General features: G+C 40.0%; 2 protein-coding genes across 2 annotated transcripts; both read right to left on the bottom strand.

The window, feature by feature from the left end:
- Positions 1–168: 168 nt before the first annotated feature.
- larp4ab (La ribonucleoprotein 4Ab) lies at positions 169–9,975 on the bottom strand. Its single transcript, XM_026306123.2, has 15 exons — positions 9,512–9,975; positions 7,556–7,697; positions 7,072–7,318; positions 6,629–6,765; positions 6,340–6,443; positions 6,055–6,165; positions 5,722–5,775; positions 4,759–4,971; positions 4,516–4,610; positions 3,944–4,174; positions 3,703–3,754; positions 3,313–3,474; positions 3,109–3,224; positions 2,841–3,021; positions 169–2,524 (listed from the first exon to the last, which is right to left on the bottom strand). Exons 1-15 carry the CDS (start codon positions 9,512–9,514, stop codon positions 2,147–2,149), a joined length of 2,226 nt encoding a protein of 741 aa, XP_026161908.1. The 5' UTR covers positions 9,515–9,975; the 3' UTR covers positions 169–2,146.
- A 751-nt stretch (positions 9,976–10,726) lies between these two features.
- pfdn5 (prefoldin 5) lies at positions 10,727–12,826 on the bottom strand. Its single transcript, XM_026306124.1, has 6 exons — positions 12,722–12,826; positions 11,941–12,043; positions 11,712–11,743; positions 11,528–11,602; positions 11,310–11,415; positions 10,727–10,979 (listed from the first exon to the last, which is right to left on the bottom strand). Exons 1-6 carry the CDS (start codon positions 12,785–12,787, stop codon positions 10,894–10,896), a joined length of 468 nt encoding a protein of 155 aa, XP_026161909.1. The 5' UTR covers positions 12,788–12,826; the 3' UTR covers positions 10,727–10,893.
- Between the last annotated feature and the right edge of the window lie 75 nt (positions 12,827–12,901).

Consider the following 12,901-nt stretch of genomic DNA (forward strand, 5'->3'; position numbering starts at 1 on the left):
CAACTTAATTTGTTTCAGGGGCTGCATGACAGGACATTTACACTGTCCTGTTCTGTCACTTGTGCAAAATGGAGAAAATGCAAGATCTAACTGAAAGATCTTTTTCTGAAACTACAAATCCACCAGGTGCAATAACAATGGTGTAAAAACATCCAAATAAACACAAGACAGTCTAAAAATAAATCTTTATTTTTCATACAGGCTCAGTAATAGAATATTCACTTAATAAATCAGTGTGAAGTTGGCTGGAAATTACAATCCCATGTTTGATTGTGATAAGTTATAAGGAGGACTGCGATATAACGACAGAAATTGCATTGACAAGCTGACAAATTGTTTCAGACAAACACAATAAAGGACAAACAAGCATGCACATAGATTTGGCACCACTCCAGCAAACTGAGATTTACATGTGAATCCAACTAACCAGCCTTGTTCAGTGTCCCAATTGGATGTGCTAAAATTCTTGCACAATTGATACTATTTATACAGTGAAACACTGTTAAGGCACTGGAGGTTTGGTTTAATAGCCCCATGTACGCTGTAGCAGTCCTTCCTTTGTACACAGATTCACACTGTCAGACATACATATATATATGTATAGGCTCATTTTCATTTGTGACACCACATATTATTCCGGAGAAATAAAAACAAAAACATGACACATTTAAGCACAAGTTCAACATTTCTCTTTAACACTATTTCATTTCTTACTTCTGTAACGATTAAGAGCCTGGAGATTAAAGGGTAGTGCATTTCAGTTCATAGTGACTGTAGACTGTACTCCAACTCGGTTGTCACAACCAATTATCTAATTTCAATCTAAACTCCAATTACAAATATTACAGAAATACTGAACACCATAAAAGATTCAAATTAAGAATAAAATTTAAAAACAAATTCTACAGTAGGAAAGCAAGCACATCAACATAGCTCAAAAATATGAACATGCCCACGTTTGAAAGCTACTATATATATGTATAGAGATTTGAGTGCTCAAAAGTAGTCTTAAATCAACATTCATTTGTAGCCTTATTTGTCCATATAAAAAAACATAATGCAGACAATGTCAGATGAGACAAGCATCAAATGTGACTTTAACCAAGATATGTGAGGAAAAAAAAATACATATATTTCTAGTTTTGAGGTCCCTCAGATCTTCCATTATCTCTGAAATATCCTTCTCTAAAAACTTTACTAAAAATACATAATTACTTGTGTGTTATTGTTACCATGATTAGCAAGTAATACTCTTTATGAGGGCTGTAGCACAGTAAACTAGCTAACAGTTAAATACTACCAGTTAAAAATGAAAGTTGGGTGTACCAGTGTACTTTCTACTCTTGCTGACAGGACTTGCACAGGCCTTGAATCACTGCTTCACTCCTGCAAGATGAAGCGAAAATCTAGTCCAGTAATACTATAATGACTCAAAACGTTAAAAATATTGATCCAAAAAACACCATCACCAAGACACTTCTGCAAAAACGTTGAAGGATTATAACCAATTACATGATGCAATGTCAGGAATCAATCTACGGAACTTAAATATTCATCAGTATCATTTGTAGAGCAAGATGAGAGCAATCAGAAAAATTTCTTCAAATGCTGCTGCTCACAAATTTAAACTTTCTATATTTAGCCACAACCCCACGATTTGTTATTCTGCTTTAGAAAACATATCTTCTGTTTTATAAATAATGGATTAAAACAAAAAATCAGATTTTGACAATCTAGGAAGATGAATCATGCAAACAAAAAAGTTAAATTTGCCCTACTGCCATTTTACATAATGACAGTTTGCTTCTACTTTATGTATAGTCTGAAGAGGAAGAGGTCTACACTCCTCCCTCTCAGACACATACACACCCACCTATTTTAGCCTGTTTAGGGAGGCATCTCTTGACAAGATTATGGTGATATTACTTTAAGCAAAATATGTTTATCACCCCAAAAGCACACTACATGTACTTTCCTGAAAAAATATTTACCCAAGTCTGTCTAAATAATCTGCAACAATGTAGATTCTTTGACACAGTCTGTCAAAAGAAATATATTTATCTGTCTATTTACAATTATTACATATTTACACATCCATTTGTCTTAATTTATGTTTTAATTCTTGTTTCAAAGGTTCCTTGTTTAGTTATTTGGGTGACCCTGGGGGAATGTTCTGTTCCTTGCCACTCTGTCTGGCTCCCCGTTGTGGTGGAACCTGTCTGCCATAATTCAGGCCTCTTTGATGTTCCCGAACCTTCAGCCCTCCACCTCTAACTCTGGCTTGGCCATGTGTGCCTCTAAAGGAGCGTAATGGTTGGCGAGGGGGCCGGCTGTCTTCGGGTTTCTCTGGTTTGTCTGCAGCGCGCCTGGAGTGGGGCCGAGGATCTTCAACTTTGTTGACCTTGAGTTCTTGTAGAGGTTGGCTGGCTGAAGAGGGAGGATGTGAAGGAGAAGGGATTTGCACTGGTGGTGGGTCCTTGGCCATTCTCTGGCACACCTCTGCATAGCTGAGCTTTCTTGGACCCTGGTTAGAGAATAATGGATGGATTTTAATACTCCGACTATAAACATCAACGGCAGAGAAATGGATGATGCTGCAGCTTTATGTCTCTAAGACAGCAATGTATGTTGGATACATGAAAACTGATTTTCAGTGGAAAATTTATGTACCTTTATACAAGTATAACATTAATAGCCTCATGGCTCTTTTTTTAAATTTGTGACAATATACATGAATCATCAAGGGAGTTTTAAAATTACTTTTTAAAACCAACATGGAGCTATAAGCTGATGTTACAGTGAGCTAACGTGGCACTCTGGATGAGGAAAACGGGTCTTACTGCTTCTGATGTTGGAGATGGGGGAGATGGAAAAGGTGCTTCTGGAGAAACAGACTGGCTGCAGGTGGAAGGAGCATGTTCTGAAGCTTCTGGAGATGCAGCCAGCGCCGACGAGGAGATTGTAACTTCTATAACAGGAGCTTCAGCTCTGTCCTCCTCTTCCTCTACTGAAGGAGAAACGCTGAATCGACATAAAAATTAAGAATTGTCATTTTCTATGCATTTGCCCTTCTTTTTCAGATATTATTAGTTTAAAAGTAAACTTTACCTCAAGGATGGTACTGTCACTGTTTCTGGTGGTACATGAGTAGCCTCACCAGTCAAGGTTACAGAATCTTCTGAGACTGTTGTATGATGGGTCCCATTCACCTCTCTGCTCGCAGCCTGAAACGTACCATTTTGAAATATAATGAGTAGCTGTAGCTTTAAATGTCTCCAGAATAGAACGTACCCAAAAGAACAAGATATTTACCTTGTTTGTCACCTTTAGGCCACGTACAACATCAGAGAGGCGCGTCTCTGGTGTGGTTTCTCCCCGCATACTGATCACAGATCCCGGCAATGGAGGAAAATTGGAAGTTGCCAGGTCAAACTTTGGAGGTAGTACCTTAGGTTCCATCAAAGGGAAAGGCCTCTGCAATTTGTATTTTAGGAGAAGTCAAACTAATGCAAGGATCTTGCACACTACACACACACCCACAAAAAAAGCATCCCACAAAAAAGTACACTGACATAAACCTTTTCATAGTGAAGCACCAACAGGAACTTTCTGGTTTACATAACAGTGTAGAAGCAAATGTTTTGTGTGAAACTGCATTTTATTACAAGGGGAAAAAAAAAAAAAAAAAAAGAATACACTAACCGTGGTATGTTCATCTTCTCTTTTCCGCCTCATGCCTCTGTGGCCACCTCTCCTACAATCAAGACAGATCATTTAAATTAAGTTCTATTCACACATAAAAGACAAAGATTGCAGTGAATGGCAGTTTTGCTACCTGTAAAGTCTAGACAACTTAAGAGAGAGTTTGATTTAGCCATAGCCTGTTAATCTTCAGACTATAAATGTGCATCTAGTTGTGTTAAACAGGATGATATTCTCTTACCTGCCCCGTCCACCCCCACTCTGGTCTCCACAAGGTACAATGACCTGTAAGGACGTGTTCTTGGGGATGAAGGAGGGATGAGAGACTGGCTCGGAAGTGGTGCCGATTGTTGTCCCCGACATCTGCAGGAGCTGTGGACTCAGGGGACCAGACAGGCCATCAAGCAGGGTGCCCAGAGCCAAAGAAGAAGGGGGCATGTCAGCAGGCCTATGGTGGCCCTTCACATGGTTTCTGGGCATACACAAAGAGAACACACTTCTTAAAATATTCAATGTCAGCTCTACACTGAAAAAATACAGCTATAATCACCAATTCAGTCAATAAGAGGGTGAATGCATTAAGTGAAGAAAAAAAAAAAAGGGAATAAAAACACTGGCCAGAATTAAGAGTATTTGCTCACTGTGGTGTTTTTTTGTAACTACTTAAGAGTAATTGATAAATGCAATTCCTAAGACAGAAGTTAATTTTCACAATATACAGTTAAGTGAGATGGAAAATAATTGAAATAAAATACTAATATTTAAACAAATGCAATGAACACATTTCAAAAATAAGAAGGATGTTAATTTTACCGGTTCTTGTTCATTGGTCGATGGGTGTTGATGGAGCTCGAGTTTGCTTTGTAGTTCCCGGAACCATTTATGAATCCACCATTAGGGAAAGGTGCCTGGACATAAAACATGGCAGTAGCAAGACAAATTACACAATGTGAACCACAATAAAGACGTCTCATGGTCTAAATGATGCATCTTTGTAAGGAATGGAGCACAGAATATTGCTACATTATGAGCAATAGAGTAAATTCAGGATCTTACCAGTGGTGTTTCAAAGTAAGGCATGACTGAAGGGTTCCAGGAGGGAGACACCAAAGGATAAACAGGATACTGCTGCTGAGGACTGTACAACTGCTGCATGTACATCTGGGAACCATACTGGGCCTGTGGGTGAGCATGCTGACTGTACACACTTGAGTCCACACTACGGAAGCTGTTCTTACCAAAGAATGTATTAATGGCTTTAATCCGTGCCTGTGGGCAAAGAGAAAAGCAGAGAGGGGTTGGTCCGGGGTGTTTGTTATGGTTAAAAATGTGAAAGATCCACTGCATTTGTAATAAGGAACACTTCTTGTCCTTTGGTCCCCTCAGATCTCATAATCTCACGGTCATTAGGCCATACAACACTGCACTGACAAAGGAAAAGGGGTGGAGAGGGAGTGTGAAGAAGGGAGAGTGAAGCGTAAACAAGGATGAGGGAGAGTAAAGTAGAAGTGTAGCGTAGAAGGAGATACATAGAAGGGAAAACGTAAGGTCCTCCCTGCCAGCCACAGTGCATATGGGTCCTTCTAAGCGCGATACTGATCATCACTGGGGTTTAGACAGGACCATTAAATAGACACAGCCTCATTTATTTTACCAGGAAAAAATAGGGCACAAAAGGTCAACACAGTAGGAACGTCTTAGACACTTCAAATGCTGAGTAAATATCACATTGAGATAAGAAAAACAAACTGTCTGGAGATATGGCTGTTGCACAGTTACAACAGAAACACAAAAAGAACATTGAAACAGAGACCACTGGATTTCTTTCATGCTTATCAAGTGCACACAAATCCCAAGGTCACTGTTGAGCCAACCAGCCTAGCCTGTATAGTAACGTGACAGCTGACAACATAACCAGTCTTGCAAAACACGAGGCTTTCTGAGACATTATCAGTGTCTTAAGTACAACCAATGACAGGCAAAGGCAGCAACTTTATGCAGTTCAGAGACAGAACTCACCATGATTGGTTTTCCCTGAAACATTTTCACTTCCTCTCTCAGATATCTGTAAGCCTAGGAGGGGAAAAAAACAAAAAAAACAATATTCATAATATTGTCAAATCTGTGTTAATCTTTCTAAAATTAAAAAAGGCTTTCCTCTCCTTAGATTTCCAGTAAGTCACAATGTCTCAATAGAATCTACCCTGAAAACAATTTACAGACACACCCAATGGGTTTTTACATATGATCTTGACAGAAAATTATTAATGACACAGAATGTAACTGTAACTTTAGAACATACATCTGATTTGCTCAAAGATAAGCCATGTAGCTATAAATGAGGTGACATACCTGTAGTGCATCCATATCTGATTGAAATGTTATATACCAGTTGCTGTTGTGTGCAAACTCTGCACTTAACACTTTCGGACATTTTTCACTCTTAAAAAGAGCCTCAACTTCCTGTGAAACAGATGCAGGGTGCACATTATATATTTATACCTAAAACACACAATATGTACATATCTCCCCACAGGCTATAGTGCAGGTTCTCTGATACATCTTTGGAAGACTTATTGTACAGTCAGACATGTAGATATTATGGACGCTATATTTGCAATACTGGGTTGTATTTACCTCAACTGGCGTAGTCTCTGGCACCTCTCTCAGAATAATGATGCATCGACTGTGGTTGGGCCGAACTTTGTCTCCAGTTTCGTCAACTTGCACCATAGGAGAGGCTGCATCAGAGAAAAAACAAATAACAGTTTGCACCATCCTGAAGCAGCATGCACTATTCACACCATGGTCACTGCACGTGTTATATAGGTTCAAGGTGTTTTATATAGATTCTGTCAGTAAACTAGATTGTCAGTGGAGGTGCAAGCTTTTCCACCATATAGAAGGACAACGACAGCAATACTACCTCGCAGTACATCCAGAATGAGATCCATGTCAGAAGTAAGGGCTTTAATGTGTTCCATGCAAGCAATGGTCCAGATGGGAACAAACTGATCACTGTCCATCTGGGATATTAAGTACAGGTCCTTTGACAGGTTCTCCCTACAAAAACACAAAACACTGATATAAAAAAAAACACAACTTTTACAGAAATCATTCAATAAACCTTTTCTCTAAATCATTTCTATTACAACTGCCCTAATACTTCTGGATAGTTTTCACTCTTAAGTTATGATGACAGTTCAGTGTCTTCCCACTGAGATATCTGAGATAATATCTTCCAGCTACTGATCCAGGTAATCAGTGGAAAGTAGAACAGGGATAGTTGGAAAGCAAGCAGGACAGTGGCCCTTGATGAAGATGGGTTGGGAACACCTGAACTAGCATGTACATTTCCACATTACTCACCTAGAAAGGCAGAACTCAAGCTCTTTCTTCAAAGACTCTCGGAGGCTCTCCTCTGACATTGCCTGTTCCTTAGAAACATCCCCATTTATGGCTGGTTCACATTGTGGATCGAAGACTAAATAATCCAAATCAGGGTGGTCAACGCCATTCACAATTCCCTCTGCAGGTGCAGGGGCATAGTCAGCGGTGCTGTCAAGATATTCAGTGTCATATCCTTTACCCCCTGCAGAGGGAACCTCTGAGTAACCTAAGATAGAAGAGGCATGGAAAAACAAAATGGTTGTGAAATAACTGCCATGTTTAGACATGCACTGTATTTACTTGTCTAGGTACAATTATCCTAGTAACCTTTCATACAACTGTGTCTATACATGCCACTTTAGACCATCCTCATACTTATCTTCTGCGCCAGTGCAGGAAAGATGGGGGTATTGTTTACATGAATGATGAATAATGATGCACACAGCACTGAATAAGCTCATACCGTCCATCATCTCAGCAGGAGGAGGGTAGGTCTGCAGCCAAGGAGAATTCTCTGGGAAACCCTGTGGGATGTCACTCTGGTGGGCAGGCACCTCCTGCCACACTTTAGCATTGGGATTCAAACCAGTTCCGTTTGTGGTCACCTGCAGTATTAAAAGAATATGCTGTGCATTATAGAAGATAGGTATGTGTTCACACCTTACACAGTATTTCTCAGTAAAACAAGTGCAGACAGCAGGAAACCAGTGTCAGGATCATGATACTGTTTCCACTGAGATGAGATGTATTCCATCACACTAAGTTAGACACTGATGTTTGGAGTTCCTAGCCCTGCAACTGATTTCAGACATGCTCGGTGCACGTCATCAGTCAGAGAAAACTGGACTTCAAACTGTTTTTATTTTCTAAAAGTGGAGGCAGGACTTTGAAGATAGGCTGATGGACTTCAGACGGAGGACAAAGATTATTCTAGTTTAAACATGGTAAAATATGGATGAACATGGTGCAAGGTTGCCAAATGGTGCAGTGCATAACCTGCTGTTAGGCAATCAGAATGTCTTTGCAAAAGCACCTTCCTGCTACATAGAGCAAACATCAAACGCACAAGCCATCACAAGTCTTGCACATGTTTTCCACTGACTGCAGGCAATGTTGAAATGTACCCAAGATAATCTGATTGGCATCAGTCACTCATGTCAGGAAAAGCCCTTTAAACACAAGGGCAAAATAAAACGTCTTATTTTTAACACTGAATATCACACATCACGCATAATTAACATTTTGTTTCTATTGTTTCCACCATGTAATAAATGCATTCACACAAAGCCAGAAATGATGATGAAAGCATGTGACTACTGATAATGAATAAGCTATGAAAAGCACATTTACGCATTGGAAGCCATTCGCTCATACATAACAGCCAATCCAATGAATGAAGCTACTTTATCCGAGAACCTCTAATGCAGCTTTCAGTCTTCATTTGGCGTCACCACTTTACGCAACCATGTGAGTGGCTTTTCATTGGCCTCTGCCCGACTCTTACCCTGCCACTCAAACGGCCACATGTGACCTTACATGGCGCAGGTCCGCCTCTGCCTGGGCCACACAGTTAACTTGCACAAGGCATCTCGTCCTGTCATCCATTGCAAAACATCGACTGTTCTCCAGTCGGTGAATGTGACACCACTACATGAATCAAAGCCTCACGTCCTGTCAGTCCAACCTGTTTGCTATCCAATATTCTACTAAAGTACAGAGGGTTTGCGGCATGACGCAAACTAGCGCTGCTTTGTGGATTAGAAAGAGCACATGGCGCCCGGCGTTGGGTTCCCCATGCAGCGACATTCAAAACGCTTTTGTTTCCTCTCAAAGTAAATAACGTTAAAATGGTTGGTGGTAGAAACAGTGGGGTCGTGTTATTTTAGCTGATCACCAGGTCATGTCCGCGTCATTCGCCTTTGGAGGTGAACATATCCGCGGCGCAGTGCCGTGACCTTTATCAGGCAGCGATAGCTCTTTAGCTACAGTTGTGTAACAGCTAACGTTAACATTTAACACAACTCACGTGTAGTTTTTGCTCCACAAGCATCGTGAAAGGTTGAAACCGAACATTTGATGCAACTTGGCACAGACAAATATCACACTTCTGTCCGTTTCGACATGTTGTTACAACACGTGTTGGCACAGTGTCTGAAGTTACCATATGGTAACACCATAAACACCTGCTCTAAGCTAACTAGCGCAACTTTACTAGCTAGCAAACCGGGCACTCTACCCGTTAACCCAAGCTAACTAACGTGACAGGTTGACGGTAACACTCGACTGGCGGCTCCGTCGCCAACAAAGACGCGGTCCGGTCGGACTGGACGCTGCCCGAGTTACAGCGCGAGTCAACCGGGAAGGACGCAAACAGGTTGTCGCGTGTTAGCTGGCGTACCCGCTCCCAGGCCCCACTCACCATGCTGCTCCGGTCCTCACGACGTGCTTCCAGCTCCGGGAGGTTTAAACGGCCTGTCGGTGTTATCGTCCGAAGAAGGATTTCACTCTGACAGAGGATCGACGGCGCTTAACGTCAGTTACTCACCGCGCGGCCCGTCTCCAGGGTAACAGGCGACGTTAACGTTAATCGCACGAGCGAACGTGCTTCAGTCCAAACTGTGCGTCCGCGCGGAACACAACTTTAAAACTACCGACTGTTTTGTTGTTGTTGTTGTTTTTAGTAACAATCGTTTCCCATTTTACGACAATATGTTCCCAGGCTCAAACCGTCGACGCGCCGCTCATCTACGTGCTCAGTCTGCCGCCACCGTCCGTCCCAACAGGCTCCACTCCCGGTAACAGCGACCGCAACAAAAGCCGCGTAGCAACGACCGACCGTGACCTCAGCGAGGGGGCAGTCTGCTGAACTTACTACAAGGACTCAGCTAACACACGAAGCTAATGCTAACTGTGGACTAGTTTTACATCCGCCTTTAAAAAACAAACCGATTTTCATCACAGGCTGATGGTGGAAGAAGTATTGAGGTAACTACTTTACTGGCATTAACAAGTGCCCCCAACATGTTTCACCAAAAGTTTGAGAGTGTAATCAGGAAATTATATTTTTCGTATTGAAAGTGTTCTGTGCCCCTGAGACTTTACTATTAAATAGTCCCTGGATTTTTATTATACATTAAGTATTTGCAAGCAGCTATTTAATGTAAGCTGGAAATTATTTTTTAAATTAACTAGTTAGTGATTAGTGTCCTGGCATTATTTTCTGGATTAACTGACTGGTGTGTAAATCAACTGTAAAGCAGCAAATAATCAAGTATTTGTCCTTTTTAATAGCAAAATAGCTACCAATAAACTTTATTTAATTATTTTCACAACTTGTATCAGCCTGTTTAATCTAATTTTATTTGTACTATGTATTGTATGAAAAAAAAACTAGTTATCAAATACATATAGTAAAAAATACAAGTACCTCAAAATTGTATTTAAGCACAGTATTTGATTTAAATATACTTATGGTAATGAGTCCTAATGATGAATACACAGGGATGAAAACACTTAATGTTCCTTAAATACATAGCTTTTAACCTTTTTTTAATTATGCAGATTAACTGCACACTTGAATGAAAATCAACCAAGTACACAGGTGCTTCACCATGGGAAAATAAAAACTATTGCATTTACTTCAGACAAACAAAACATTTATTTTTTTTATGCTGCAGTATTTTAACATGAGTTGGTTAGATTAGGGTAGGGCATTTTCTTGTCCTATGACAGCAGATTTAAATTTTACTGTACACAAATAAAAAAAAATCCTGCCCATCATGAAGAGTTCAAACAGGTTCATTAAGCCTTGGTGGGTCCAACCATCTGTGATGACTGTTGGCTCTGTTGTAGTTGTTGGATCTTCACGTTCATTACCTCAATCACAGCTGCAAGACAAAACACAATGTATTCATCAAACAGTCGTAGTATATGTCCTGAACTACGCAGAGGAATGGCTACACCTTGTTAATCGCCTTAAATTAATACCAGACTCATTAACTTATTCATTTTAAATCTAGTACACCAAACAACCAAAACAAACATGCCACTGTCCATAGACTTACATTTTGCACTTTAAGCAAAGTTCTGATCAAAATACCTATAAAAGGTTGGGATGTATTACGTCATTTAAAACATGTTCAAGACTTTGAACTGACGCAATAAAATATATGGTTTTAAACCGACAAAACATAAGTGAAAAATGTAGTTGGGTTTACCTTGTTTCATAGCATGTTTTTCCTGAAGGGCTGGCTGAATTTTCTCTATCTGCTTTGTAAGGAAGTCTATTTTGCGTTTAAAGAACGCCTTTGAGTCTTCAACATTCTACAGAGAGAGAAATAACGTATATTGTTACATATAATGTATATGAATATGCATTTAGTAAAACATCAAAATATTCAATTATTTATTGTAATACAATTGTAAATATATTTACCTTTTCAACATAGTACCCTGTTCCCACATCTACCAAAACATGTTCCACATCATTTAAAGTTCCAGGGACGTACATCTGAGGAAAACCAACGTTGAGGAAACATATCTCAAGAAACAGAAGTTCATTTAGAACACACCACACAAACATGCAAAATACTGGTTGTCTCTTTGCAAAGGAAGGATACAGAACTGGTAAGTGGCACAAGCAATTCTTTTCCTGCAAGAGAAAGTGGATAAGATTAATAAATCATAAATCACCTTCAGGTGCACATCGAAACGTGGTGAAACACGACTAAACTCTTTACTAGATTGTTATTTATAAGAGCAATTTAAGAACCAGTAGGATACATAGGTTTTTAATCAGTTCTTCTGGTACAGGCTTGTGAAACATAAAATAAAAAGTATTCTTCTCACCTTTATTGTTTTTGTTGAGGACATTCAGACTGTCTTTTGCTTCAACATACTTGGTCTGGACAACTTTGAGTTGACCTATTGAAGATGTGAGGAACTCAATCTCCTGCAAAATTGACAAAACAGCTGAGGTCAGTTGTTGTGCACCAAGCGATCAAAACCCTGTATACAAAACCACACCTGTCAGCTGCTATTAAAAGTTTTACTTTACGCTGAGCTCAGTTTTTTTTTTATTTTTAATTGCTTTCATTTCATATGTATCAAACAATAATCTTTCTCAGAATGAGTGGGAAATATATATTCTATTAATCAAATGAATGTTTGGTGTATAAAGTGTCAGGAAGCAGAGACAACATAAGCTATTAACATGATCTAAACTGTCGGACAAGCAGTCATGTTGTGTTTACTATCATCTGGATTCACGTTAAGTTAATACAATATTGAATGAATGAAACTGATTTTTTTATGGTTTGGGTGTAAACACTGTTTCCCTGGAACAAACGTGTTTTGTTTGATTTATCACAAGAATGCCAAGTTTTACTGGCAAATAAAATGCAGCTCCGTAACCTTACGTACTGTCGAGACGCCTGAAATGACGAGACAGACATTAGATACGCACAGGGAGAATTTATTTAACTAAAGTTAGTATTTGTGCCGTTAGCCAAAGAGGAGCTAGCCGAGTTAGCTACTGCAATGTCTCACGTTGACCCGGATTATCGCCCTCATAGAGTCCCTGTGTAAGGACACGCTGGGAACTGAAATCCAGTAAAGTTGTTGGTATTACCTGATCTAACTGGGATTTTAGTCCCTCTAACTGCGGCAGGGAGAGGTCTGTCAGGTTCACCGCCATGTTGGGAGCGCGATGCCAAATGACCCTTTGTGAAAGTATTTCCGGGGGAAGGGCCGCCTGAAGTTTGAACCATCGCCCCCTGCTGGCTGGATAAAACACTCCTCTCGCACTTTT

This window comes from Mastacembelus armatus, chromosome 5 (genome assembly GCF_900324485.2).
Source record: "Mastacembelus armatus chromosome 5, fMasArm1.2, whole genome shotgun sequence".
Taxonomy (NCBI): domain Eukaryota; kingdom Metazoa; phylum Chordata; class Actinopteri; order Synbranchiformes; family Mastacembelidae; genus Mastacembelus; species Mastacembelus armatus.

What these genes read in the sequence shown, in the direction of transcription:
- larp4ab (XM_026306123.2), bottom strand. An exon ending in CTTACTTTGAAACACCACTG is followed by an intron (nt 4,611 to 4,758) that starts GTAAGATCCTGA and finishes TTTTATGTCCAG; the next exon opens with GCACCTTTCCCTAATGGTGG. An exon ending in AGTGGGGGTGGACGGGGCAG is followed by an intron (nt 3,755 to 3,943) that starts GTAAGAGAATAT and finishes TCTTGATTGTAG; the next exon opens with GAGAGGTGGCCACAGAGGCA.
- pfdn5 (XM_026306124.1), bottom strand. Translation starts at nt 12,787, where the DNA reads ATGGCGGTGAACCTGACAGACCTCTCCCTGCCGCAGTTAGAGGGACTA. An exon ending in CCTCAACAAAAACAATAAAG is followed by an intron (nt 11,744 to 11,940) that starts GTGAGAAGAATA and finishes TTTCTCTTGCAG; the next exon opens with GAAAAGAATTGCTTGTGCCA. An exon ending in CAGGGTACTATGTTGAAAAG is followed by an intron (nt 11,416 to 11,527) that starts GTAAATATATTT and finishes CTCTCTCTGTAG; the next exon opens with AATGTTGAAGACTCAAAGGC.